We start from the raw sequence: 25287 nt of genomic DNA, 5'->3' as shown, positions 1-25287 counted from the left end.
TACCGGTGCCAGCTAATGGTGTGACGAGAGGTAAGACGAATGGTACCGCCTCTGTGGGCAGCGGGTATAAGTCTACAACACCAAGGTACACTTGGGAAATGTTGTGGGACTTGATAAAGCATGGGTACCAATCTTGGGATAGCTGTGAGTCGCGCTGAGAGGAAAAGTTTCCCACACCAGAGCTCCCCTGTCCAATATCAGAAAGAGAACATCAGCCCTACTGGCGCGGAATTGGCTGCGGAAACATTGAGGTTGCATTAGCGTCAACCCCGCCAAAGAACCCTGCAAGACTTTTGCTTATTCTTGTGGAAGGGTGGTGAAGCTTGAGCCTGGCAAAACTGGAACACTTGCATGCCTGAGAGATATTGGCGACGGCACCTCGTGAGAAGCAACACCTCGACTTGTCTCTGTATTCCTATTCCCGCCATCAAAGAACATCGTGGGGATCGGATTAATTGAACAAGTTTCCCGCAGGGAGCTCAGAACCGATGTCAGTCAGCCCGCCTGCATTTTGAAGCTATTCGCCAAAGGCCTGCACGCCCACTCATCCCGTTTGCCCTGACGAGTGAGGCTTTCCGGCAAGCCCGTATTGGCGTCGCTTGGAAGCAGCGGCACGGCAAACGTCGACGGTAGAGTCCTACGGCCAGTTATTTTTGGGATACCGAAGCTAGGTCTGAAACTGGAAAACCCCGATGGAGTGGCATTTGGCGCCATCTTAGCGGATTCGGCGTGAGAGACGCTGCATTCAAGTCTTGTGAGCTGGTGGTGATTAGCCGAGCTCAGCAGCCTGCTGTTATTGAAGGCTCTTCTAAGCATGCAACGCTCGCTACCCGTAGATTGGTGGCTTGATGCTTCTCATGCTTCTGTGGCAGTACTTGTTTGGCTGCTGGAACGGGGGCAAACAACTTCAAGCCAGAAGTGACATGGCATTTAGGTTCTGGAAGTCAGCCACCGGTTGGGATGAACCAGCGATGAATTCCACCCTGCCCAACAGCTTCATTAACGTCATAACAAGGGAGATTGAACACATGGCTGTGGTGGTGGTGGTGGTGGTGGCGCCGCTGGTGCCATTAGTAACCGCCATGCCTCTCAATCTACAACAACACGAAGAGCAAACAAAAGTGCCCGCCCGACCAAGATGGTTTTGAACTTGTCAGCGCTGCACAGATACGAGATCTTGCTACCCCAGACTGTAAATCTGAATGCCACCGGAGGTCACGTTCGGGTTCTCCCTTTCGTGTTGGGGCCAACTTAGGAATCTTTACGATTGGTGCCCGCAGACATCAACTAGATGGCCAAGCTCGTAACTCCAACTCTTGGCCCCGCGCCGATCTGCCATATTCTGTAAGCACACTGCAGACGATGGTGCTAACGACTTCTTCCCCATGTGTATGGTGCCTGTATGGCGCAATACCCAGAGTGGGCATCGTATCGTTTCTTTTACCTCCGTTCTGCGCATCAGCCGCATGCGCTGGCCGATCAGCTGCAGACGAGCGGTTGTTGACTGCGACATTCCTGCCGCGCATGTCGTGTTCTGATGCCAATCTCGGAGGGTGGCAGGTGTTGGCGGGAAATTGAGTTTGGGGCATTCCAGTGCTTGCGGAATCGCGTGTGCAACGATGGACGATCATGGTTTGCAACGACTAATCGTACGTGGTACCCGTGTACTCTCCCCGAAGCCGGGCGGAGGGCCATTCCTCAAGGTCAGACATTCGGGTTGTGATTCCATTTGCTCCCTTTCCTCGGTCGCGTTTTCCTTTGTGCCGATACCAACGGTCCGTCTCTCCCCCCCTTCTCGTGAGAAGGGAAAAAAAAAACATCAGCCCATGTTGTAGACTCCTTTCTTGACTTTCTTGTTTTGCATTGGCAGACGTTCTCACCGCCAAAACCCCTTCATCGACGATGATGCAGTCAAAGGAGTCAGTATCGTACGCAAGGCCGCTCGCTGAGCGAGTCGACGAATCTGAGGAGGACCTCGAGTCCCTCGAGGTTATTGAGTCGAAGCATAGACTATGGGAATACAGTGAAGGGAGGAAGAAGCTCTGGGTGCTTGCTGGCACGGCAGCCGTCTTGATCATATCCAACCTCATCTCAGCTCGCGTCGGCGCCCACGTCGGCTCGAGCAGGGCGAAGCTGAATAGCGTTTGTGCCGCCCACACAACGCAGTGGTCGCCGGTCTTGAAGGAGGTGGACGTCAAGTATGACTGGAAGTCTTTCAATGGATCGTTCTTGGAGGAGGATGTTTATCGACAGCAGGGGTCTCCCGAGGTCGACGCCGCTTGGGAGGCACTGGGCGTTGATTGTAAGTTTTCCATACGTCCATTATATGGGAGAAACCTTCTAATGTGCAAAAAAAAGATCGCGCAGGAGTGATTTCAATCGAAGACGGGTTGAAGAGCGGTCTTGACATGTCGTTCGTGAGGAGATCAGAAAAATACGGTGCCGGCTTCTTCGTCAACGTCGAGGGAATGCACCACCTTCATTGCCTGGTAAGTCGAATCTCAAGAGGAGTGTTTGGTCAAAAGCTTATCATCGGTACAGAACCTGGTGCGGAAAGCACTCTTCTTCAACTACGATTACTACAAGAAGCTGGGCACCCACGCCTTCAAGAACGATGACAACATCGTCAAGGTCCACGTCTGTGAGTCGCCTACTATGCAATTAAATACCACGATGTGGAAATATTCAGACTGACCTTTCTAGCACATTGCCTGGACACGGTCCGCCAGGTTCTCATGTGCAACTTCGATACCGGCGTCCTCGGCCAGGTCTGGGCTAACGATCCCCCCCAACCCTTCCCCGACTTCCACACGAAGCACATGTGCAAGAACTACGAAGAACTTCGCCAATGGGCCGAAGACCTCCAGGTACGAGTCCCCCCCATTACGATGCCTATCTATTGCTTGAACTAACGTGCTCCAAGGCTCCTCTCGCAGAGACATTGCCAAATGATTACAGCGTCCCACCACAGCCCGAATGGGTCATTCCGCATACCCCTTAGAGGACGTGTTTTGAATATCAATCATGTATAAGCCCAAATATTTTGGAGGCGTTTTCTCTCTTGCAGTTGTGATTAAGGCGAAAATGCCAGGAATGTAGGCATTAAACTCAAATGCCACGAATGAACGACATCTAATGTATTTTTTTCTCTTTTCTTTATGAGTCTCACTCAACGGCAGTGGAATCTACTACTCAAATTTGAATTCCTCACCAACCAGCTTCTCGCTCAACTTCCACAGCCTGTCAGCGTCAGTCTTGTCAGTTGCCCACGGGTACACCTCCTCGTTGTACTGATCAGCGACATGGCAGTCCTGGAAGTATTTTCCATTCACGTCTGTGGCTGTCTGTCAGCAGGCGCCCTTCTTCAGATTTGTTTTGGTGATGGATGGCATCTTACCCTTCAGGTCAGGGGAGAACGCCGCGTAAATGTGCGTTGCGACGCCTTGGTCCGGCGTCTTGAATTTGAAGTCGCTCCACATAAATTTGGTTCCCATCCTGATGTCTTGCTCCCCTGTGATTCAACCAGTCATTAACTATCCTTGGCTTCGAAGCATACAAGGACGACTTTAACTTACTCAGAGAGTCAAAATCCTCAAGGTGGTTCGACAGATTGGTCATGATGACGCCCGGGTGGGCGCTGAAGCTCAAAAGACCCTTGCGACCCAGCTTTTCAGCGAGTGCCAGTGCCATGAGGCAATTTGCCGTCTTGGACTGCCCGTATGCGTGCCATTGGTTGTAATGCTTGCCGTCCTTTTCGTCCGTCAGCGTCATAGCTCATACATCTTTTTGTTGAAAATGGCAAACGTACGTTAAAATTGTAATCCGTCCACCGGATATGGCCCAGTCGGTGCCCGTCACTGCTAATCGTCACAATTCTCGGCTCGGGCGCGGCCAGCACCTTATTTATGATGAGATTCGTGAACAAAAAGGGACCGAGGTGATTCGTCCCAAACTGGCTCTCGAAGCCGTCTTCGGTCAACTTGAAGGGCACGGCCATGATGCCGGCGTTGTTCACCAGCACGTCGATGTGCGGCACGTCATCCCAGCCGTTGACCGTCTCGGCGGCCTTTCGCACGTTTTTGAAGGATCCGAGGTCGAGTTCAAGCGTCTTGGTCGTCACGGAAGAGTGCGCGCCGGAGATGGCATCGGCGGTCTGCTGGACCTTTGTGGGGTTCCGACCGGCGAGGATGAGGGTTCTCGGGGACCCAGCGGCGATTGTTTCGGCAAACGACGCGCCTAGTCCGCCGGGCGATACACCTGTTACGAGGATCGTCTTGCCTTTAATTTGGTCTGCGTATTCCTTGGCGAGGTCGCTGCCTTTGGTTTCCCAGCCGAGTTGAGGAGCCATGTTGTTGGGTATTGCGGGGTTGATAAGGTAATAGATGGATGTGACCTTAACAAGAGATAGGTGAATATGGGCTTGTGTCGTTGCACTTTTCTAGGAAACCGGGCGTTGAGTTTTATATTTACGGAGCAAACATGGGATTATACGAATCGTACTATAGCTCTTGCACTCATATCGAATGATCCTCCAGGGACTTATCCAGAGATCCATGTTTAAGACCGAGGCGGCCATCGCGACGTCATTATTGCCTACAATGTGCAAATTCACAACAGTATCATTCGACCTTTCATTGGAGGATTCAAAGGCGCCTCCGCCAAGGCCAGTACAGGCTGCCAGGTATGCTTGAAGCTCTCCGCGAGATGGTGTGTCTGATACCAGTGACAACAACTGCACTTTTGTTTGGCTAAGAAATTCGAGGAAATCGCAACGGCTTTAGGCGGATGTAAGCCTCCGAACCGGCGACAGCCAGCTGAGGAGTTTCAGGCATCCGTTCATTCGATTGATTTACGGTGAGTTGGCTCCAACGAGTTCGTCGTTAATTGGTTCAATGGGACTGAGTGTACGCAAGCCAGTTGATCGGCGTTAAGTGGAAAGCTCTCAAGACAATTCTAGGGGTGCTCGGTTCTGTCCGCATAGTGTAACGTCCAGTTGCCAATGCCAAGTTCGTTAATTCGCCTATCGCCGAGCGGCACAGCAGCCTATTTCATCGGACTTTGATTCGAGAATTGATCGTTTGGCAATGGCCCGGTCCTCGTTATGATCAGACGCTTACAAACAGATTTTCTAGGCAACCCTGCCTCCGGACTTTGGAAATAACGTGAGCTCAACACCGAAGTGACCGTTATTAGTGTTCATATGCCGTGAGGTAGCATGTGCAGTCGCTGCGGAGGGGGAAAAGCACACCTGCTCCGTGCTACTGGCATTCAATACGACCGGAGTCCTTTTCTTAGGCGTAAGGATTAAGTAGCCTATCAACCTTCATTTGTTGAATTGAGTTTCCACCCGAAGCAGGCAGGAAAAGTAAAAGGTTCAGTAGGACTCGGCCGGTACTGGCCAAACAGCACGGACTGCTCCCAAAGAGAGGCCGGACCGGCAGCCATCTTGGCATCACCGGCGCATCTGCCGTGATTCTTGATTCAGAAGAGGGCCCGGCACAACCCCCCGCCTCCGGACACGCGCCCCGAACCGAGTCGGGTAGGTTGAAGTCTCCGAGGCCCCCGCGGGACAAGACAATTGCGGAAAGCTTTTATGTGGAAAGCACGAATTGGGCGCGTCGTAAATGTCACATTGGCGAGGTAAAAGGAAAATAAAAACTGGGCGCATCTGCCTATTATGTAGCCAAGTGATCCAAGTCCATCTTGGCTCGCCCGGTTTCATACACACTCTGACCCAATTACACCTACTCGAGACCCAAGCCTTTTTTTACCCGCGTCACACCTGGCACTGCCGCAAATTTCATTCGACCTACTAGCATTCCCCCACGAACTTTTAATTATCGACTCGCGGCCGGGTCCATGCTTTTTTTTTCTCTCTCCTTTTCTCTTTACGAGCTCCCTTTTTGGCCCCCTTGTCTTTGCAGCTGGCCAATCTGGGTCTTGGCAGGGTACCGGGGACCGCGGGAGGCGGCAGCCAGGAAATAGGGCCAATAGAGCCTCCATTTCGGATCCGGCGGCTTGTCAGACATTGGATAATATTGTGTGCCACGAGGTGAGGTCGTACCCCCGTTGGCCTACCGGTATCCCGTCGTTGCCGAATATAAAGTGACGTCGTGCTGCCAATCTCGTGCGTCGTCGGGCTTGTCATCTCGCCCCTCCGCCGTCTTTCTAACCTTGAAACTAGAGTATTTTTTACCTCCGGCCGGATTGCATATACCTTTACAGCTCAATTTTTCACAGAAATTCGACAACACTTGACAACTACAGACAGACTCGAGGTGTAGGTTTAAAGGTGCAGTATTTCCATTGTCGTATGCCAATGTTGGCTCTACAAGTAACCTTAATTCATACAAATGAAACATAAGTCTATGTCAACTCAAAACCGCCAACGCCTATATGCAACCTGCAACGCCGTTGTCAACCATTGACTAGTTGGCCTAGTCGTCTCGCGTGCAGAGACCTTCAATCCAGCGTGCCAACTCTACGCTCTTCACATCGATCGCCCGCCAGAAAATATCGCTGAAAATAATGGTAGGGATTCCGAGTGCAAAGATGCCGATTAGCCAGGCGAAAAGGCGGCCGAGCATACTGCCATTACCACCGACCAAGGTCCAGACGACCGGCATCCAGCGATGAGAGAAAACGTCAAGGACGGGTCCGTGGACGAGGTAAAGCGCAAAGCTAATGTCGGCAAGATACTGCGCCAGGGGCGTCACGAAGAGGTTCTGCAGAGTCTTGATCTGCTGCAAAGCGAAGACGATCTGGATTGCACCAAGGGCGTACCAGGGGAACGACACCAGGTCGCCGCCCATGGTGAAGAAGGGCTCCATGGTGTTGTGCCAGAGCCTAGAGAAGCCGGGCGAGACGTCGGCGTGGTGGTTGGGCCATCCGGCAACGAAGAGGGCGAAGACGAGATTGCCGAGAAGGAAGGCCTTGAAGGCAAGTGTTCCCATGGACTTCGATGCGACTCGGGATGTGACGGAGGCTTCCATGTCTGACGCCTCCTTGTTCTGGGTGTCGGCCGCAGCACGCTCATTGCGGGCGTCTTGGATCAGACCAATCTCGGCGAGGCCCATGCCACCGATGAACTCGAACGCAGCCCAGTGGCCGCACTTGAGGGAGTAGATCATGATGGCCAGAACCGATGCCAGGCGCAAGTACGTCTTCATGCGACTCAGACCGGTCAAGACAACAAAGAGCAGCAACGAGTTGGAAAACTCAATTGGAATAGTCCAGAGATGGACATCGTAAGGCAGCAGCTGGGTAATGTCCCACCTCCAGCTAAAGGTGATGTCCCACACGGCATTCTTCCAGTTGACAAGCTGCTCCCACAAGGTGGGTAGTGCGTTACCTGTGTAACCGAGGCGGATCAAGATCATGATGATGAAAGTTGAGGCGGTGGTAGGGAGGAACAGGCGAAAGCCACGACGGAAGGTGCTGCTGGAGAGAGTGCGATGCAGTCCATCGTAATCGTGTTTCCTCGCTTGCTTCAGAGACTTGAGGGACAGGACGAAGCCCGAGATGACGAAGAAGATGTGGACCATGGGTCTGCCGCAGTAGATGACGCGGATGAAGGGCAACTGCAAAGGCGACGAGGCGACGGGGTCGTCATCCTCCCTGATACCGTACGTCTGGGCATACCAACCCACGTGCTTCTCTGTAAAGTGACAGAAGAAGACGATCAAGGAGGCGACACCACGCAGGCCATCAAGCCATGATGTCGGGTATAAGCGTCGATGCTTGAAATCGCTGGGTCGAAGTCGGCGCTGGACGAAAGACGGCAGCAAAAAGAAGAGGAGAGCAGTCAGTCGGGCGAGGAAGGATTTCGACTGGGCGGGGGAAGTGTTCGATCCGCCAGGCGACGATGGCTCGGAGTTCGCGTTTGTCAAAACCGAGTAGGAGTGAGGGTTTGGAGAGAAGCGAGCGACGGCCCCACGAATGGAGCGAATGGCTAACGAGATCATTGCGATGGCATGCCCGTCAAGGGTCGTTGGGAATGTGTCGAACCAAGGTTAAATGGCAGGGCGTCGGGGCGTCGTAGGGCTCGATGTTCCCTTTGTTAGTTTGTTGTTTGTCCAAGATCACCCTCCCTGGTTTCGCTGTCAAGGAAAAACGAGCCGAATTCGTGCAGCAAAAGGGTGATGTGGCTGGCTAACGGGCTCGGGAGTAACGTCGGCGATGCAACACAGCGGAAAGCTGTGTACGAGGGAAAGCCGATGACCTAAACGCAACAAGCAAAACGGCGGAAGGAATGCAGATGGTTGCGGAGGAGAGAGAAAAAATGCAAAGGGCCAAAAGAATGGACAGGAATGCGGGAGATGGGAGGACCAATTTGAGGATGGACTGAACCTGGCAAACAGGTTGCAGGTTGAAAGCGCAAACAAGGTGGCGCTAGTTTCGAGAGTGAAGGAAAGGGGGCGACGAGCTAAGAAGCTTTTGGCGCTATGCAGGGAGTCTATTTGGGAGATTCTTTGGGTGAATGATTGGCGTCTGTGGTGCGTCTAGTGTGGCGGAAATATTGATTTTTCCCAATGGGACGAAGCTTAGCAAGGGAGATGGATAATAAATGGATGATTTGCGTCTCCCATCTCACTCTCTCTCATTCTCTGTCTTCGTCTCTGTCTGGTGTCTTTTTTAGGAGTCCACGTAATTCAAGAGGGGCAAGAAAGCTAAGATGCAGCAGAGTGCAAAGGTATGAGACGTGCCGGGTGTTGGAGGAACGAATACGCGACGGGTGCGCCTGATTTTACGTAGTAGGGGTGCTGTTGGTGCTGAATCACGACCAGATGAGACGGGCACCCGAACATAACGATATGCAAGGTGGCCAGGATACGAGAAAAAGTATGGACAAAAGTGTCCAAATGCGAAAAACACGAATGGAGTGAGCTGCACATTGCACCTTTTTTTTTTTTTTTTCCAATCCTTCCTCCCCCATCTCCTTCCTCTTCTGTCTTCCTCTCTTTCTAGGGGCCACGCCTTCCTTCCTTCCCTTATGCCCTGCTTGCCTTCCTCGATCGCCTTGATCTTATGTAATATTCCCAAGGTAACTGCCAAGTTGGGTCCTTCTACAATGTTAATCTCCAGATGCGTCCTCCCTTTCTCTCTTCCTTCCTTAACTCCGTGCAGACCCTACAGACCCTACATACCTTCCCCAGATATCTCCGCTGGCCGAGGCTCTCCTTCCCTGCCAATCCCCAATTGCGCAACTGGGCCAAGGTGGCACCTTCCAAGGGTCCTTCCTTTGCCCCTCTTCACTGTCGCTCTTGCCTGTTCTGATTGGCACGTTGAGCTACTTTATCTTTCTCTACAAATGCTTAGAAAGCAAGAGCCAACTGCTTTAGCTGCTTTAGCAGGTTACGACCCCCCTGATGAAAGCACGGATCCTGATTATTCTTGGTGGCGCCTGCCAATGTGACGTTTGACAAGTTGTGTTTTACATCTGTACGGATAAAGCTTTTCTAATTTCGTGGCCGAACTTCATCCACTATTTCGCTGGGTTGGCACAACAGTTACCAACTGATGATTTTTTTTTTTCTTTTTCTTTGTTCTTCCTCCACATGGCCAGCTACTACTATTGCATCGCGTTATTACACCAGACCTAACATGCCAAATTTCGTCTGGCGCTGAACGTGTCCCACTAGCAGCGCAGCTCAGGGAAGGTCAATTTCACTTCACTGGCCTTCAATAAACATCATTGGTTGAGTCAGCTGCTAGGTGGACGGCTCCCCGAGCCAGATATGTGCTGCAGGGGCCCTGGGGCCTTAGTGAGGACATGGCCAGATGATAGTCCTCAGCACCAAAATTCAAAACGTCAGCCGCAATAAAACAGTTGCCGTCTTCAATAATGTTGGAATATCACCAGCTGAGACTCCAATCCACCTAAAAACGCAGTGGATCCTTCTTTTTCCTTCTTTTCCTGAAATCTAGACTCCTCCCACAGCCAGCCCCATGCAGATTTCACTTCTCAATAGCCACGCTACATTCCTTATACTAATTTTCCCTACGCCGACATATTCTCAGTTTCTACGACAATCACCACGCGTCCTCGTCTCAGTCCTCCCGACTCGGAGTCGGCCTTTTTTCCCCTTTCCATGTGGCTGAATCTAACAAGCGCCTTGGCAACCTTGAGAGACAGATGCGCGCGGCGCCATGCTCTCCCTCCCTTGTTGCAGAATTCAAAAGGTGCCACAAAAACCAAAGTGCTCGATTGTTAGAAAACGATGAACCCCAACCATACTCCGTACCTATCGGTGGCTGTTGGAGGAGTCCGCCACAAAATTCATCACTGCAGAGTACCTCAGTACCTCTTGGGACGCTGCCCAGACACATGTCGTTCGAGAACATTTCGTATCGCCAAGAATGGCAACCCAGCAACGTCATTCCACAACTTTATAGTCCCCTTACTAAAAAAAACAATATTGGACGCATCAAATGATATGCGTTTGATTCGCTGAGAACCAAGGCGTCATCCCATCACGGCTATCGCAAGTCAATGCGTATTGCTAAAAGAGCAAGATATCCAAGCCGGCACGGCAACCAGTGCGCCAAGTGTACTAGACGTCCGCCTTGACTTTACAAACTGCAACATCTTTGAACTGCAGAGACTCAACACCGTCATCCTTGGCCTCCTGTGTCAGCAACCATGCGACTATGACCATCTCTGCTTCCCGCATTCCTGAATTGTTTCTTGGCCTTCATTGCAAGTCGGTTTCTTTGGCTCCCGCCGTCCTGGGACTTATGGGGTGCCCCTCATCATTCAGCCGCCTCCATGTACCCCGTCTCACTCGACATTTCAGGAACAGAAACTTCCAAGTCTCACAGACACGCTCCACCGCCCTCATGTCTGTGGACCAATCCTTAAACCGACTGACTGATTGACCAATGGTCGCAGATGCCGTGCACAAGCCGCCGCGGGACTCCCGTATTCGCGCCGTAAGCTGACTGCAGGGATACAGCATACCACAATTTGCAAGGACCAATGTGTACCGCCATCTCGCTCAAACTCCCTAGGACTATGGGGAACTACTACTAGCAACATGCACCAACTCAGCCCTACGGTTCCAAAAGGTTCCTTAGCGGCAGTAGCATGGTTCAGCGGTGTAGACTGAGATGCAGAAGACGAACAGACATGTAAACGAATGACCTCACGCTGACCAACCAGTAAGAACCTAAACGACTCGCGTATTGGCCATGTCGTCGCCGAACTGTCACCCGCTCCGAAATACCTAAGGGGTTGATGCTCGTCCACCACTCACCGTCACCAGAGCTAGCCTTGCACCCAACCACTATAGGAGCACGCCGATGAGGTCCATATGGAGGCCCTCTGCTCTGGAACGGACGGCAAGGTCGTTCTCATACTGTCAATTCTGGCCCCCAAGCTTGTCCAAAGTCTTGGTTTACTTCCAAGGGACCCTGAGCGCCGCAATAGCCCCTGTCTCAGACCTCACAGTCCAATCCAGGGGCGATGGAAGCCTGCTCCGCTCACCGAAAACGTGCATCTTGAAAAGGCATGCATCTCATCTTAGCAAAATTGCGCGGGTAACCAATCAATGAAGGTGAGTTGCATCCAAGTTTGATGAGGTAGAATGGGGTCGAGACGTTGTCGAGCCGCTTGCGGCGCCAGGCAGCGGCCCTATCCGGTGGAGGCTCTAGAGGTGAAGCCTCGGGTCGTGCGATTGGAAACAGAGTGGATAGTCAGCAATGACACCAGCACCTCAGCACAGCCCAGCGGCACGAAAATGCGGCCAGTCAAATGGGCCTAGAGGGAGGGTTGGAAGGATCACGGAACAGGCTCCCCACACGACGAAGAGAAAAGAGGTGCTCGTTTTCTGCAACCAGCACACACAGGCACGCACAGCCCCAGGAGGGTGGGCTGCATGTTGCACAGAGTGCTGACAAGTCTAACAAGCCCAACAACAAGCTGACCGTCGTAACGGACATGGCCGGCTTCAACGTCGAGTCACCAATATGCATGTTGGTGCAATGTATCAAACCACATCACACCGGCCGGCCTCTTGTGAAACCTACAGTATAGACTAACGGATGGAAATCCTGAAAATGGCTACATGTCTCGCTCATATTGTTCATGCTGTGATCTGGCCGGAGCTGCTCCCGGTACACTGCATTCGGTAACGCTCACCTACGGACGCTATCGACAGATATCGACAACGGCCCGACGCCCGCTAACCCAAAGCTCAGCGGAATTCAGCGGTGCTAAACCCCGCTTGGTAGAGGTCGCTGGGGTGCAATTAAAATTGGCGTATGCCTGGTGTAGGCACCCTCTTAAAACCTCACTCGAAATATCTTCATCGCTGTTGCCACGGCAGAAGAGGAGGCCCTAAGCCTCAATACCCTTGTTGGACGAGATAATCACATGTGCTCATGGCCGGGGAAGATCGACTCATACCGCGCGAATGCATCCTCATCTCCCCACAGTTCTTCTCATCCGAGCAAGATGCTCACCGAAATCTCCATCTGAGACAGAGCCTTTGCTGTGTTGTAGTAGTGGTGGTAGGTACCGGGAGTGGATTAAACGAGAAGGACATGGCAGTGATCGCAAGGCAACCTCATTATCTACGAGATGGTACCAACGATTGGCTCTCAATGTATCCTGTCGGAACTCGTTGGCTTCGGTCATTCCCCAAGCTGGCGGTACCAACTGTCTTGTACCGTCTTCTCCGTTTATGTTCTTCTCAACTTGGTAATGGGCTAGACAATCTTTGCAGCTTTAGCCCTCGATTTTTCGTCTTCTTCACAATCCCGGCCAAAAAACAAATAGGCAGAAGGCCAGGCACGCAGGGCACCCTCAGCTGCGCCTTAGCAGCCCCCACGATGCAGGAGATGCAGCGCGATATCGTCCATTATTGGCTCGGCCACGCACGATAGACAGGGGCTCGGTCGGCCCCTCGCTTCGCACTTTGTCCAATGGCTGCCTGCGTTTTACCAACAGCATTGCTTCGTCGACTTTGACTGCATTTGGCCAAGCTGGACCAGAAATTGACATGCCTTGGAGTAACTTCGCCTTACAAAGTCGAAAAGGCTAATGACGGGAAGCCTAGGGTCCCGGCAGAACTAGACAGAAATGGATCATCGTCTGTTCTAGTGCCCAGCAAAACCCATGGCCCCTGGTGGATCTTCAGCATCTGACCTCAGCGCCAACTGGGGCTACATCGTAGAGCCTGATCCTCAACACCAGCTAGCACAGAAGCTACTGCTCCTCGAGTTCCATCTACGTATTGCACTCATGGAGGGGGAGTGTACATTTATATCCCATGTTCGCCCCGAACTGGGCCGGATGTTCCGTAGCTGCACTTCTAGCCAAAGACTCTGCTATATCAAGGAGGCACCCTTCCCATCATCCAAGTGCTCGAATTTCTCTTTCAGTTCCTCTCTTCTTAGCGTTTCACCACATTCTTCTCATACAATTCTTTCCGAATTGGCACATCTCTTAATATGTCTTCACAACCACACTCGCAAGATCAGTTCCCCAAGAACCAGCCGCCTCTGACCGAGAGGTTGGCGTCGGCTCGCCAGCTCGTTTCCAAGGCCATCTCCGCAGTCCCTCCCAACCCACAACCGCTTCCTAGTCCCAGCTCAGATCAGGGCGAGCCAACTAATTTGCTTCAAGATGTAAAGAAGCTTGGCTTCGAGGATTTTGACACACTGGTCGACTTTTTCCAGTCGGCGGTGGAGGGCCAGATCAACGACAATGAGCTGCTCTTGGAACATCTCATCCAGCTCTTTGCCAAACTTCCCCTTACCAGCGCAAAGGGTAAAAAGCTAGAGAATGGTTTGATCCACCAGCTTTGGAACGGAATCGAACATCCTCCCATGACCACCCTCGCTGAGGAGCACAAGTACCGCGCGGCCGATGGCTCAGGTAACAACATTCACAGCCCAAAGATGGGTGCAGCCAACCAACCCTACGCACGGTCGACACCAGCAAAGAGCTATCAAAACCCTAACCAGCCGGATCCTGAGATGGTTTTTGATATGCTGTTTGCCCGTGGCGACGAGTTCAAGCCTCACCCGAATAAGATCTCAAGTGTCATGTTCTACCTGGCTACTATTATCACGCATGATATTTTCCAGACAGTAAGAGCTCATTCTTATCTACAACATATCAAATGACTTACAACCACTCTAGGATGGTTTCAGCGGCGTAAATCGGACATCTTCTTACTTGGACCTTGCACCCCTTTACGGTCGCAACCAAGATGAGCAAAACGCAATGCGAACAATGAAGAACGGTCTGCTTAAGCCCGATACCTTCTCTTCCAAGAGAGTACTAGGCTTCCCTCCCGGCGTTGGTGTTTTGTTGATTATGTTCAATCGCCACCACAACTACACGGCTACGCAACTAGCAACGTAAGCAAACAAGACAACTAGTCCGTATCCTTGCTAACTGTCACCAGTATCAACGAGAACAACCGGTTCCCAAGGCCCTCATCCAATGAGCCGCAGGACTCCGCCGCTTGGATCAAGTATGACAACGACTTGTTCCAAACCGCTCGCTTGATTACCTGCGGTCTTTATGTTAGTATCGTTCTTCGCGATTATGTCCGAACCATCCTGGGCATGAACCGGTCCTCGTCCAGTTGGGCACTGGACCCCCGCACCAACGAAGGCAAGAGCATTCTCAGCCAGCAGACTCCCGAGGGCACCGGAAATCAGGTCTCCGTAGAGTTCAACCTCATTTACAGGTGGCACAACACCATCTCTCCTAGAGATGAAAAGTGGACCAAGGACGTCATGACCAAGGTGCTTGGAAAAGACCCCTCGGAGATGACTGTAAAAGAATTCGGACATGCTGTGAGGGATTGGGAGAAGAGAATACCCGAAGATCCGGCCCAGAGAGGTTTTATGGACCTGCCTCGAAACGCTGATGGCACCCTCCGTGAGGGAGACCTTGCCAAGATCTTCAAGGAGTCCGTCGAGGATGTTGCTGGATCTTATGGAGCTAACAGGATCCCAGAGGTTATGCGACCCATCGAGTTGATGGGTATCATGAGCTCCCGAAACTGGAACTGTGCGACTCTTAACGAGTTCCGAGAGCACTTTGGACTCACTAGGCACCCGACATTTGAGGACATTAACCCTGATAAGGAGGTGGCCGACAAGCTCAGATTCCTCTATGGCTCGCCCGATGCAGTCGAGCTGTACCCGGGTCTGATTGCCGAGAAGGCTAAGCCGCCAATGGCCCCGGGCAGTGGTCTCTGCGGTAACTTTACCATGACCAGAGCTATTCTTTCCGATGCAGTTGCCCTGGTCCGTGGCGATCGTTTCTATACGATTGACTACACCCCGAAGAACCTTACTAACTGGGGGTGAGTTTCATAAATCCGGTTTATGAAGGGAAAAGTTCTGACGTTTTACAGATTCAATCAAGCCAACTACGATCATAACGTAGATCAGAGCCACGTCATGTACAAGCTCGTTTACCGCGCTTTCCCCAACTCTTTCCAGCACAACAGCATTTACGCACATTTCCCTTTTACGGTACCTTCGGAGAACAAGAAGATCCTTGACAAGCTTGACCGGTCTTACCTGTATACCTGGGATGAGCCGAAGACCAAGACACCGTTGATTACCATCTTATCTCACAAGGCGATCAGCGACATCCTGTACAGCCCTCAAGATTTCAAGGTTATTACAGGAGACGCTATTCGCCACCTGGTTGCCCAGCCTGGAAAGGATTATGGATGGGATTTCTGCCTTTCTGGCGATGGTAAGGCAAACGCTATGAACCGCACGTTGGTTCGAAAGGCCCTCATCTCTGGTCCTTGGGAGAAGGAGATTTGGAAGTGGTACACTCATGTGACACCCAAGGTGCTTCAACTGAACAGTTTCCCGATCCCCAAAAACAAGCGGGAAGTCGACATTGTCCGCGACGTCATCAACGTCACAAACACGCGGTTCAACGCCGCCTTGTTCTGCATGCCTATCAAGAACGAGGAATCGCCGTGGGGCATCTATACTGATCAGGAGTTGTACAGCGTGCTGGGCGCCCTCTTCCAGTCCGTTTTCATGGACGCCGATATCGCCAACAGCCTCAAGCTGCGCACAATTGCGCGCGACTTAGCCCAGGACATGGGCAAAGTCGTGATGCTTATTGCGCAGACGGTCAAGAAGGCGGGCTTGCTCACCGACATTGTCGCCAAGATTAGGGAAGGCGAGGCCTCGCTCCCTACCTTTGGCAACCATCTCATCGAGCGCATGCTCGCTGATGGCAAGGACATCGAAGAGGTTGTTTGGGGCACCATCATGCCTGTCATTACCGCCAACGTCGCGAACCAGTCTCAAGTAACGACGCTCTGCGTTGACTACTACCTCGACGACGAGGGCCAGAAGCACCTGCCTGAGCTGTATCGCCTCTGCCATGAGAACACGGAGGAGGCAGATGAGAAGTTGTTGAAATAGTAAGTTTCACCGTCGATACCTCCGTTCTACAACATGTTCTAACTTTGGATAAAGCATGCTCGAAGGCTGCCGTCTACGCGCACCTGTCGCTGTCTACAGAGAGGCCACCTCCGACCAGGTCATCACTGATTACTCCCCTTGTCTGCCTAAAGAGTCCGACCCGCTAGGCCGCGACCCCATCACCAACCCAGACATCGAGAGCAGCAGGCGGGAGGTCAAAATCCCCAAGGGCTACCGCATCGTGTGCAACTTTGCGACCGCCGGCCGCGACCCCGCCATTTTCGAGGACCCTAACGAGGTGCGCCTTGACCGCCCTCTGGACTCCTACGTCCACTTCGGCTTGGGCCCCCACTGGTGCGCGGGTAAGGAGATGAGCCGCGTCGGCCAGACGAGCTTGTTCAAGCAGATCTTTGGTCTGAAGAACTTGCGCCGCGCGCCAGGAGAGCGTGGCAAGCTCAAGAACTTCCCTGCCGCCCCTTGGTCCGGACAAGTCGGCCTTCCTGTGGAGGGCCAGAACGGACACGCCGCACACAAGCAGCCTTGGGTTGGTTTGAGAGCGTTCATGACGGCCGACCAGAGCTCGTTGTGGCCTCTTCCCACGACGCTGCGTGTGCAGTGGGACGAGTAAGATGTAACGATGGATGGCTTGGATTGATTTGTACATGTATAGCGGGCAAATTGTATGACAATAGCGAATGACTTGGGTATCAATTAAAACACTTGGCTTTACGTTGCGGTTCCATTTTACTGTGAAATTGTGTGGTGCTCCCTTGATATCAGTGATGCCTGTCATAATGTAGGCACGATTGGGTTCCGTCCTTCAACTGGACTTTAGAGCTGTGTATTGCAAGGCTCACAGGGAATGAACATTTCTTTCTGTTCGTGTTTACGAATCATCACAAAAAACCGGGATGGTCGTCATCAAATATGAGTTGGTAGCCCCGTCAGCAATTGCAACAGATGGAATACCGCATATGGGTACTCAGGTTAGGCGCTGCATCAACAAGCCCACAGTACCAAAACTGCATTATCCTGAGCCATGAAGACCATCCTTCACGATATTACCTACCAGTGTACAAGAAAGCCTACACCAAGTCCGTACAAACAGATTTCAATTCCCAGCCATCGACATATCAACCCCCATCACCCAATTTACCTACTCGAAAATGGGATAAATATCCTTGTACAAACCACACCTAGTCTCCAGAAGCGTAGTATTCGCCAGCCCCGCGACGACGGCTCGGTCGTTCCCGACATCCCCGATGACGAGAGTGTCGAGAGGAGCGTGCTTCGGCCCGACGGCAGACCAGCCCGGGCCCGCGGACGGGTTCCTCACGAACCGGCCGATGGCGCCGCGGAAGAACTCGTACACGGCGTACGACTGCGGCGTGTGTTTTGTAGTTCCCGGGTCGCTGAAGAGCAGGAGGATCTCGGAGCCGTGGAATTTGCCCAGCCAGTTGTACTTTTCTGGGAGGAGGTGGAGGACGGATGCGTTGAAGTTGTAACGCCACGCGGGGATCTTGTTCGCAGCCGCGGCGTTGGCGAGGGCGGATTGCGGCTGTGACCGTGTTAGTTAGCTCTTTTTGGCTCACGGATTCTAGAACGGAAGAGAAGATAGGGGGAAGGACGGACGCAGGCCCAGAAGAAGTCCGTCAGGATAGCCGCTGCAATGTCAAAGTCCGTTTTCAGGCGGGGGTCGGAGCGGTACACTGCTACGATGGCGTCGGTGGTCTCTTTGTAAATCGGAGGAAAAGGGAGGTAGACGGCGAGGAACGTGGTCAAGTTGACCTTGTCGTTCACCAGAGCGCGGCCCTCCTCCCATATCGTGCCCGTGAGGATCGGGACCCTGGCGACCTGGCCTGTCCTCCAGAGCTCGGCCGGTTTCCCGAGGACGGTCACGCCGTCGAGCTGGGGGCTGAAGCTGATCTTCTGCTTGAACATGGCGTCGACGAGTTTCTTGGAGGAGGCCTTCTTCATGCACTTCAGGAGGTCGGATCCGGTCTTGCATCCCACCGCCTCCGCGAGCGCCAGCCATCCGCTGTCGTCTCTCGGGTTCGGCGTCAAAGCGGCGAACCCGAAACTCGTCTGCCCGCTAGACGGGATCGCTGCGCGGAATGGCAGCGGGAGGTCGTTTGCGTAGGCCTTCAGGTGGAAGTCGACGGAGAAGGCGCCCGCGGACTCGCCCCAGATTGTGACTTTGCTTGGGTCGCCGCCAAAGGAGGCGATGTTTTGCTGGATCCATTCCAGAGCCAGACGCTGGTCGTAGAGACCGAGGTTGCGCTCTGTAATTGGGATGTCTTGTGAAGAAGGAAAGCCAAAGACTAAAAGGGGGGTGTTTCCCCCCAATGTTAGTCTCTCGCTCAAGTCAGATGCAGTGGAGAGAAGGTCTAACCGTTTGTCCTGTAGTTGAAGGAGACGGCGATGATGTCTTCGTATGCCGCAAAGGCAGATAGGTCAGACCTGCCGGATCCGAGCTGGAAGCCCCCGCCGGGGATGAAGACTAGAACCGCACGTGGAGCCTTTGCCAGCGTTGCTACCGGTGCGAAAATGTTGATGCTCAAACAGTCTTCGCTCTCGGGTGGCTTGGGGGTGTTGAAGAGCTCTTGGAGGACTTCAACTCGAGGGGCGATTTCTGGTTAGTTATCGTTAGCAGGAGAAGTCTACTCTCTTACTTTACCAGCCAAGAATGGAATACCGTTGAGGCCAAAGTTCTGTAAGCATGCAGGGCCGAACTTGGTGGCTTTGAAAGGCTTCTTCCACGGCTCCGGGAAAGTGGGTCGTTCGAACCGGGCCGGAGGTGCGGCGTACGGCACACCGAGGAATTTGTTCACCGTCGCCCCTTTCTTAGGGAGGTTGGTCGATACTCCATGAATGACACCGGAGGATACAGTCACAGTAGGCCGAGTGGGCGGGGATGCGGCTGTTGCGCCGCCGGAGGCCGCCAGCAGAAGTAGAGTCTGGAACCGCATGGCTCTTGTCCCGTATGTCAACCGGATCTCTCGAGCTTTTTAAGCTACCTTATGTATCAGATATTATTACCAAGAGAGATTATGTACAGCGCTGACGATTAGATAGATCCAATGTCTCATCCACCAGCACGGAGCCGTTCCAGGCCCCTCCCTTTTATAATATCGCGGACGAGGAATCCCATCAAGCCATGTCGTGGACGAGACCATGACGTGTACGCACCCTACGATAACTTGCCTTACTTGGACGAGCTCGCCCTACTTTTGCGGTATCTTTGCCTGCGGAGATCAAAGCCTAAATAGTGTAAATCTCGGCAGGCAGCCGTGGCGCTCAATCAGCTATCTGTTTGGCCGGTCACGTTCATGATGGAATGCGCGTCTGACTAGACCCTTGACCCTTCGGGCGAATTATTAGTATTGCTGCAGGTACCATCACGTCTTTGTTTTGCCCGGGGCGCAAAAGAAGGTGCAGGAAGAGTCGCGGGATACGAAAAACGAGGCCAAGACAAGCGTGCGGGGGCGGTGTTCAACGGCGTCAGTGTAAGCAGCGCATTAAGAGATCCCCAGCCAATGCAACACATGGGAGGGGCATAGCCACTCTGTGGAATGCTGCAGGGCGAGGAAAAAAGAAGAACATCATGTCAGCGGCTTGCACTTGAACTTGTTAGGGTCGTAATCACGCAAGAGAAGGGATTTAAACTTATATGTGTTGCTTAATACTGAGACTCGAGCAAGGAAGAAATGACATGATAGCATGATTCTTACGAAAGGGATGGGGACAAGGGAAAGCAAGAAAGCACTATGCTCAATGATACTCCCATGCGACTCGGAGAAAAAAAAATGAAGTCTTCGTCCCCTCTTCACCTTTGCCTACCTATCAACATGCCCAGGCTCGTAGTAACAGCCAAGCGTCCACATCATCGTTGCAACCCACGCAATAGAGGTGCCTCTTAAACAGGCTCGGGGCTATGCGAGACGATGATGGAAGGCAGAGGTGGCTTCAATGTAGGGCCATTTGACACCTCTGACCGCTCATCAGTCGCCTCCGTCCCGTAATCGCTGACCGAGCCGTTCCGTCTCACCCCTGCGTCAACAGCTAGTTGCTCCCAGTCTTTAGCCCAAGCAGTACCCGGCGGAGGTGGGCACGGTTTACTTGTGTCCGCCGGGTGCTCTTTTCCCGGAACCAATATGTCGGGATGCTCCTGGGTTACCTTGGCTTTGGGTTTGACGTTCGTTTGTTCCAGCTCAGGTAACGGTGGCAGCGGCTCGGGAAGGGGGAGCATGATGCCGAGTGAGTCTGGGTGGGGATACGCCACGATGGGAAGTGCCTGGCCATCCTGGGTTATGATGCGCCTCCTAGAGTTGCTGCCTTTGCGAACCAGCTTGGCGCGGACAGATGTTGGGACAGTGTGTCTATGATTGGCAGGGAAGTAGTAGAATGTTGGGGGAGTCTGGCTGCGACTTGGTGGCTGGCTGGGAGCCTTGGCCTCCTCCTCCTCCTCAGCCTGCTCTTCCTTTTCGTCATCTTTTTTCTCAGACTCGTCGATAACAAGGGTGACGGTACTTCGGCGTTGGAAGCAGGGCAACTCGAAGGGATGCGCTGCAACTTCCAGAGCGAGGATGAGTATGATGGCGCTGAGACTATACAGAAGGGCATCAGGTCTCTGACGAAACAGCTAGGAAGTGGGCACTCAAACTTACATGCCAACAACAGCTACGGCGAAGTTCAGCTCCGTGATGGGGCTCTCAACCAAAAACCCAGGGTAGTGCGCGATGGCGGCGGAGGACAAGATGACAGCTGGGATCCAAAACAACAGTGCCAGACGGGCGAGGATGATGGCCCATGACACCAAAGGCGACTGAAGAGGCTGCCTCTTCACGAACTGGAGGTTGCGAAAGGACACGAGTATGTGTAACACGAAGTACATGGGCGAAATCATAGACTTATGAAAACCCGTTAGTGCGCATTCCAGAGAGCTCGGCAGGGTGACGAGGGGCACTAACAGCGAAAAGCATAAAGCTTTGGGTAAGACAGTCCCTCTTCCCCGATCTCGAGGGTCGAAATTGAAGAGCAGACGTAGTCAAGCCGCCGCCGGATGCAAGAAGTAAGAGAAAAAGAGCGATGCTCAAAAGAATTGGAAGTGGCTTCGGCGCAGATTTGACGGACGTGTCGCTCCCTGACACAGACGACTTCACGTCCAACGACTCAACGACGCTGACGGTGTCGTCTCCTTTGGGAGGAGGCGCCATGATACAAAGATACGAATTGGCGTGTGCATGCGGCTGTCTATTGATCTTGCGATGTCTTCAAACTCCTGAATGGCTTCATATATCTCTTGACGCGGGATGGCTGGTAAAATTCACAATGCCTCCCAGCACTTGCCGTTGTGGCGGGTGGGCCTCGGAGCATTCCAGCGTGAGACAAGCTTTGGGGGTTGGAGGCCATTACAAGGAGTGGGCTAAGATGACATTAGATTTCAAACTGCAGATCACTCTTCTGCATTTCTTGCCACGGCTTTTTTGGGCAGAGCATTTGGCTGGTTTGAAGGACAAGTAGTGGTTGGCAAAGTCCTGACACCTCAACTCAAGGCAGGTGTGCCACCAATGACCGTTCTTTTATGTCAGGGCTGGTGCGAACGAGTGCGGGAGGCTGGCACATCACCTCACGAGACAGTGGTTCAATGAATATTGAAGATGTGACTCTTGTAAAACTTGACCAAGGAAAGCCGACGTGTGGCAGAAATAAGGCCGCTTGCGGCGAACTGATGAGACAGTTACCTACCTGGCAGAACATAATTCAGGGGTAATTCAGGGGCAGTTTCAATTGTTTTTGTGTGGCTAGTAGAATGTTCAACAGTTTTAACTCGAAATCAGAAATATATTGATAGATCGAGATCATCTCGATTAAATCTGTTGCTGGCCAGTCTTTGGCAATCAGCGGAAGTCTTGCCGTCCGCAGCAGGGCCCCTAGGAGGGGCGGAATGAGAGTTTCCTTAGGCAAAGGGTTGGGAACATGCCCACAAAGCGCAACCCCTGACAGGTGGGAAGTGCACCTATATGCCCAGTCAGACAGGAAGAGACTGTGTCCTCCTCGTAGTGGAAGCCATCCTAAATCAGCTCACCCAGGCGGGCCTCACGGTCACCTGCCCAGTCCTCCTTCTCGTAGAAACGGAACACGAGGTCATAATCCTCAAAGTCGTGGACGATGCGGTCAATGCGACGGTATCCCCGGACAGGATCAACAAGACGCTGAGAAGCAGTAGTCCGTGAAGCAACATAGTCGCCCATGCCATAAGGGTTGGCACTCTTGCCCTTGGCCTCAAAGAGTGTGACGCTGAAGCGACCGGGCTTGAAGATTTCCACGACATGCTCAATGATCTCCGCAGTAGTGCGACCGCTCTGGCCACCGGGCACATTAGTCTCGAAAGAAGCGAACGAGCAGTTGGGCTCAGGGGTCACATGGACAGTAAAGTAGTGAGCCGCGTTGGCGCCCTTCTCACTCTTAGAAGCATCCTCTTCATCATTGATAGCAGGGACGACACCGTTGGCGGAGAATCCACAGGGGCTGAAAAGGTAGGCATCGACACGAGCGCCTGGGTACTTGCTCGTGGGATAAACGTCCGACAACCCGCAACCTTTCGAGACAACGGTACCTAGGGCATGGCCCTCAGTCGTCAAGGCTTCAATCGTGGCGCGGTCGTTGTCGTTGAGGTCCGAGTCGCCGATGTTGCTGAAAACATCGACAGGTTCGTCATCCGTCTTCTCATGAACGTTGGAAAGGTCGCCCAAGCTTTGGTGGGCATTGTCCCGAGCAGCTTGAGTTTGCTGAAAATGCGATTTGTCGCTAGCGACCGCACTCGCGTGCGACAAATAGAATTGCTTCGCATTCTCAGGGTCAAGATCGGTCATGAGAATCTCCAGCGTCTCGTCGCTGTGTTCCTCGACACCGCTGCTGAAGCTGGCGACGCTGCCAGTGGGAATCTTAACAGCGGACCCAAGAGGAACCTCCTTCTCCTCAGGAGTACGAGGGGGCGTCAAAGTCTGGTTCGGCGAGGTGATGTATAGATACCAGTGGTCTCCGTTCATCTTGCCGACCATGTAGGCGCTGCCACCCTCAAACATGTCATCCAAGTACTTAACCTCCTGCTTCCAGCTGCGGTGAGGACCTTGCTGACGGTCGGGGAACAAGAAGTTCTTCCGGCTGTAGAAGACGCGGTAAGGGGTCGCGGCGGCTTTGACGTTGGTCGCCTCCTTAGCATTGTGGAAGGGGAACCCGGCGTGCTCGGCAGCGATGTGGAGCAGCCGCTGCAGGCCCAGCAACAGGGTAGTAGTGCCACAGGTCTTGAGAATGAGCTTGTGGGGGAAGACAAACAAGCTAGACTCGGACAGCAGGTAGGCGTCAACAGAATCGGACTCGAGGACTGACAGGATCTTGCAGTTGACCATATCGAGCATGGTAACCCAAGTGTCAGCGGAGACGGCCTTCAGTCCATTAGGCTGAGCACTCGCAGGCAGGGCCTCGGGGCCAGGGGCGAACCAGACCTCGAGGAGCTTCTCGGGGCCCTCGAAGGCATTGCTCGAGTCTAGATCGGCGGCCACATCGTGATTGATGGTCAGATGGGGAGTTGCCTCAGCCGGGGAGAGAGTGTAATCGTGGGGGACCGAGAGGTTGGCCATCTTTAGCAGGGCAGGCTTGTTGGGCGCGACCCTCGAGACTGCTAACAGGATGGATGAATCGGGTTCTCGGAGGGAGGGCTAGAAGTCCGCGGGACACTAGCTACCACTCAAACGAACTTTGCGGTGCTCGTTTGAGAGAGTAGGCCCACAGGAAGGTGGACGTTCGTGGAGGCTGGCGGAGCCAGCAGCAATTGGGTTGATAAAAGAGGTGTAACGTCGCTCGAAAGGACGTTAGGGAGGTCGGGCCTGGAGGGGGATGAAGATGACTCTTAGGACCGGAATTGTGGCTCTCGAGACGGGCCTCGCTCTGGCAGACACCGATACCTGTGGTGGAGTATCGGACCTAGCAGACGAGGTTATCTGCGCGATCGGGGTTTGAAGCTGTGGACGGGAGGAGCGAAAGACTCGTAAGCTAGTCTATCAGTCGAGGTAGTAGTCGTTTGGGCTATTTCAGCAGGTGTTATCTGGGCCTGCAGACGAGAAAAGTTAGATGAAAGAGTGGAACGGTCTGGCAGATTGATAGATGAACTTTCTTTTGAAAGCGGCAAATTGCGCATTCGCGCAAAGACTTGAGGTGGCAACAGGCACAGGATTAGAAACAAGAGAACGTACTTTGCAGGCTTGGAGAGGAAACGTAGGAGGTCGACTTGGTTCATAGACGGCCAGGAATCGACTGGGGTTTCGAAATGGCGGAGGCGGGCAGAAGCAGGCCAACGACTTTATGTGTCACCGTGATATGGTGTTATATTTGAGATTTGACCATTGAAGTATGCGGAGTTCAGTGAGAAGAAGTCAAGTACGGTTGGAGAAGCTCGGGATTGGTAAGGTGGACGACGCGAGGAAGTGGTAGAAGGCGGTCTCGTGACGGAGGAAGACGTTGCGCGGCCGGCGATGGTAGGACAATACCGGAGGCGAATATAATTGCAGAGATTGACTTGTCAAAGAGAAGCTCTCGACAGCACTCGGCAGTGGAAGAGACGGGTTTGCGACTCGCACAACCAGAGGCAGTTGTAAGGAGAAGAAATCAAAATGGGAATTTTGAAGCTTGCAGCTGGATTCTAGTTGGGGTTGTGGTTGTGGTTTTGGGTTTGCGGTAGAAGTGGAGGGGGACGACGGTCGTGGTGGGTAAAAAAAATAAAATAAAAAAAATAGTAGTTTCTGCAAATCGGGAGATCGGGGCGGTTTGGTGCTGGTTTGGTGAGTGGAATGGGGCAACCCCTCGTAC

General features: G+C 52.9%; 7 protein-coding genes across 7 annotated transcripts; 2 read left to right on the top strand and 5 right to left on the bottom strand.

The window, feature by feature from the left end:
- Nucleotides 1-1902: 1902 nt before the first annotated feature.
- Nucleotides 1903-3001, top strand: CTRU02_201049 (tat pathway signal sequence; the record flags this gene model as incomplete). The annotated part of the gene is made up of 5 exons (XM_036730598.1): nucleotides 1903-2302; nucleotides 2359-2489; nucleotides 2542-2641; nucleotides 2704-2867; nucleotides 2924-3001. 5 exons carry the CDS (start codon nucleotides 1903-1905, stop codon nucleotides 2999-3001), a joined length of 873 nt encoding a protein of 290 aa, XP_036577622.1.
- A 187-nt stretch (nucleotides 3002-3188) lies between these two features.
- CTRU02_201048 (short-chain dehydrogenase reductase family) lies at nucleotides 3189-4348 on the bottom strand (the record flags this gene model as incomplete). The annotated part of the gene is made up of 4 exons (XM_036730597.1): nucleotides 3189-3340; nucleotides 3398-3513; nucleotides 3557-3750; nucleotides 3809-4348. The coding sequence occupies 4 exons, from the start codon at nucleotides 4346-4348 to the stop codon at nucleotides 3189-3191; spliced, it is 1002 nt and encodes a 333-aa protein (XP_036577621.1).
- Nucleotides 4349-6437: 2089 nt separating this feature from the next.
- Nucleotides 6438-7964, bottom strand: CTRU02_201047 (hard surface induced protein; the record flags this gene model as incomplete). The annotated part of the gene is made up of 1 exon (XM_036730596.1): nucleotides 6438-7964. One exon carries the CDS (start codon nucleotides 7962-7964, stop codon nucleotides 6438-6440), a length of 1527 nt encoding a protein of 508 aa, XP_036577620.1.
- A 5488-nt stretch (nucleotides 7965-13452) lies between these two features.
- On the top strand, nucleotides 13453-17047 carry CTRU02_201046 (fatty acid oxygenase; the record flags this gene model as incomplete). Its single annotated transcript, XM_036730595.1, has 5 exons — nucleotides 13453-14094; nucleotides 14147-14367; nucleotides 14415-15326; nucleotides 15378-16418; nucleotides 16474-17047. 5 exons carry the CDS (start codon nucleotides 13453-13455, stop codon nucleotides 17045-17047), a joined length of 3390 nt encoding a protein of 1129 aa, XP_036577619.1.
- Nucleotides 17048-17988: 941 nt separating this feature from the next.
- Nucleotides 17989-19388, bottom strand: CTRU02_201045 (para-nitrobenzyl esterase; the record flags this gene model as incomplete). Its single annotated transcript, XM_036730594.1, has 3 exons — nucleotides 17989-18740; nucleotides 18812-19051; nucleotides 19115-19388. 3 exons carry the CDS (start codon nucleotides 19386-19388, stop codon nucleotides 17989-17991), a joined length of 1266 nt encoding a protein of 421 aa, XP_036577618.1.
- A 947-nt stretch (nucleotides 19389-20335) lies between these two features.
- CTRU02_201044 (uncharacterized protein) lies at nucleotides 20336-21635 on the bottom strand (the record flags this gene model as incomplete). Its single annotated transcript, XM_036730593.1, has 3 exons — nucleotides 20336-21026; nucleotides 21087-21328; nucleotides 21390-21635. 3 exons carry the CDS (start codon nucleotides 21633-21635, stop codon nucleotides 20336-20338), a joined length of 1179 nt encoding a protein of 392 aa, XP_036577617.1.
- Nucleotides 21636-22493: 858 nt separating this feature from the next.
- Nucleotides 22494-24062, bottom strand: CTRU02_201043 (s-adenosylmethionine decarboxylase proenzyme; the record flags this gene model as incomplete). Its single annotated transcript, XM_036730592.1, has 1 exon — nucleotides 22494-24062. One exon carries the CDS (start codon nucleotides 24060-24062, stop codon nucleotides 22494-22496), a length of 1569 nt encoding a protein of 522 aa, XP_036577616.1.
- Nucleotides 24063-25287: the final 1225 nt, after the last annotated feature.

This window comes from Colletotrichum truncatum (genome assembly GCF_014235925.2).
Source record: "Colletotrichum truncatum strain CMES1059 chromosome Unknown Contig_0001, whole genome shotgun sequence".
In the NCBI taxonomy this organism is placed as follows: Eukaryota; Fungi; Ascomycota; class Sordariomycetes; order Glomerellales; family Glomerellaceae; genus Colletotrichum; species Colletotrichum truncatum.
Note: the sequence above shows the minus strand (reverse complement) of the source record. Positions and strands in the feature narration are given on the sequence as shown.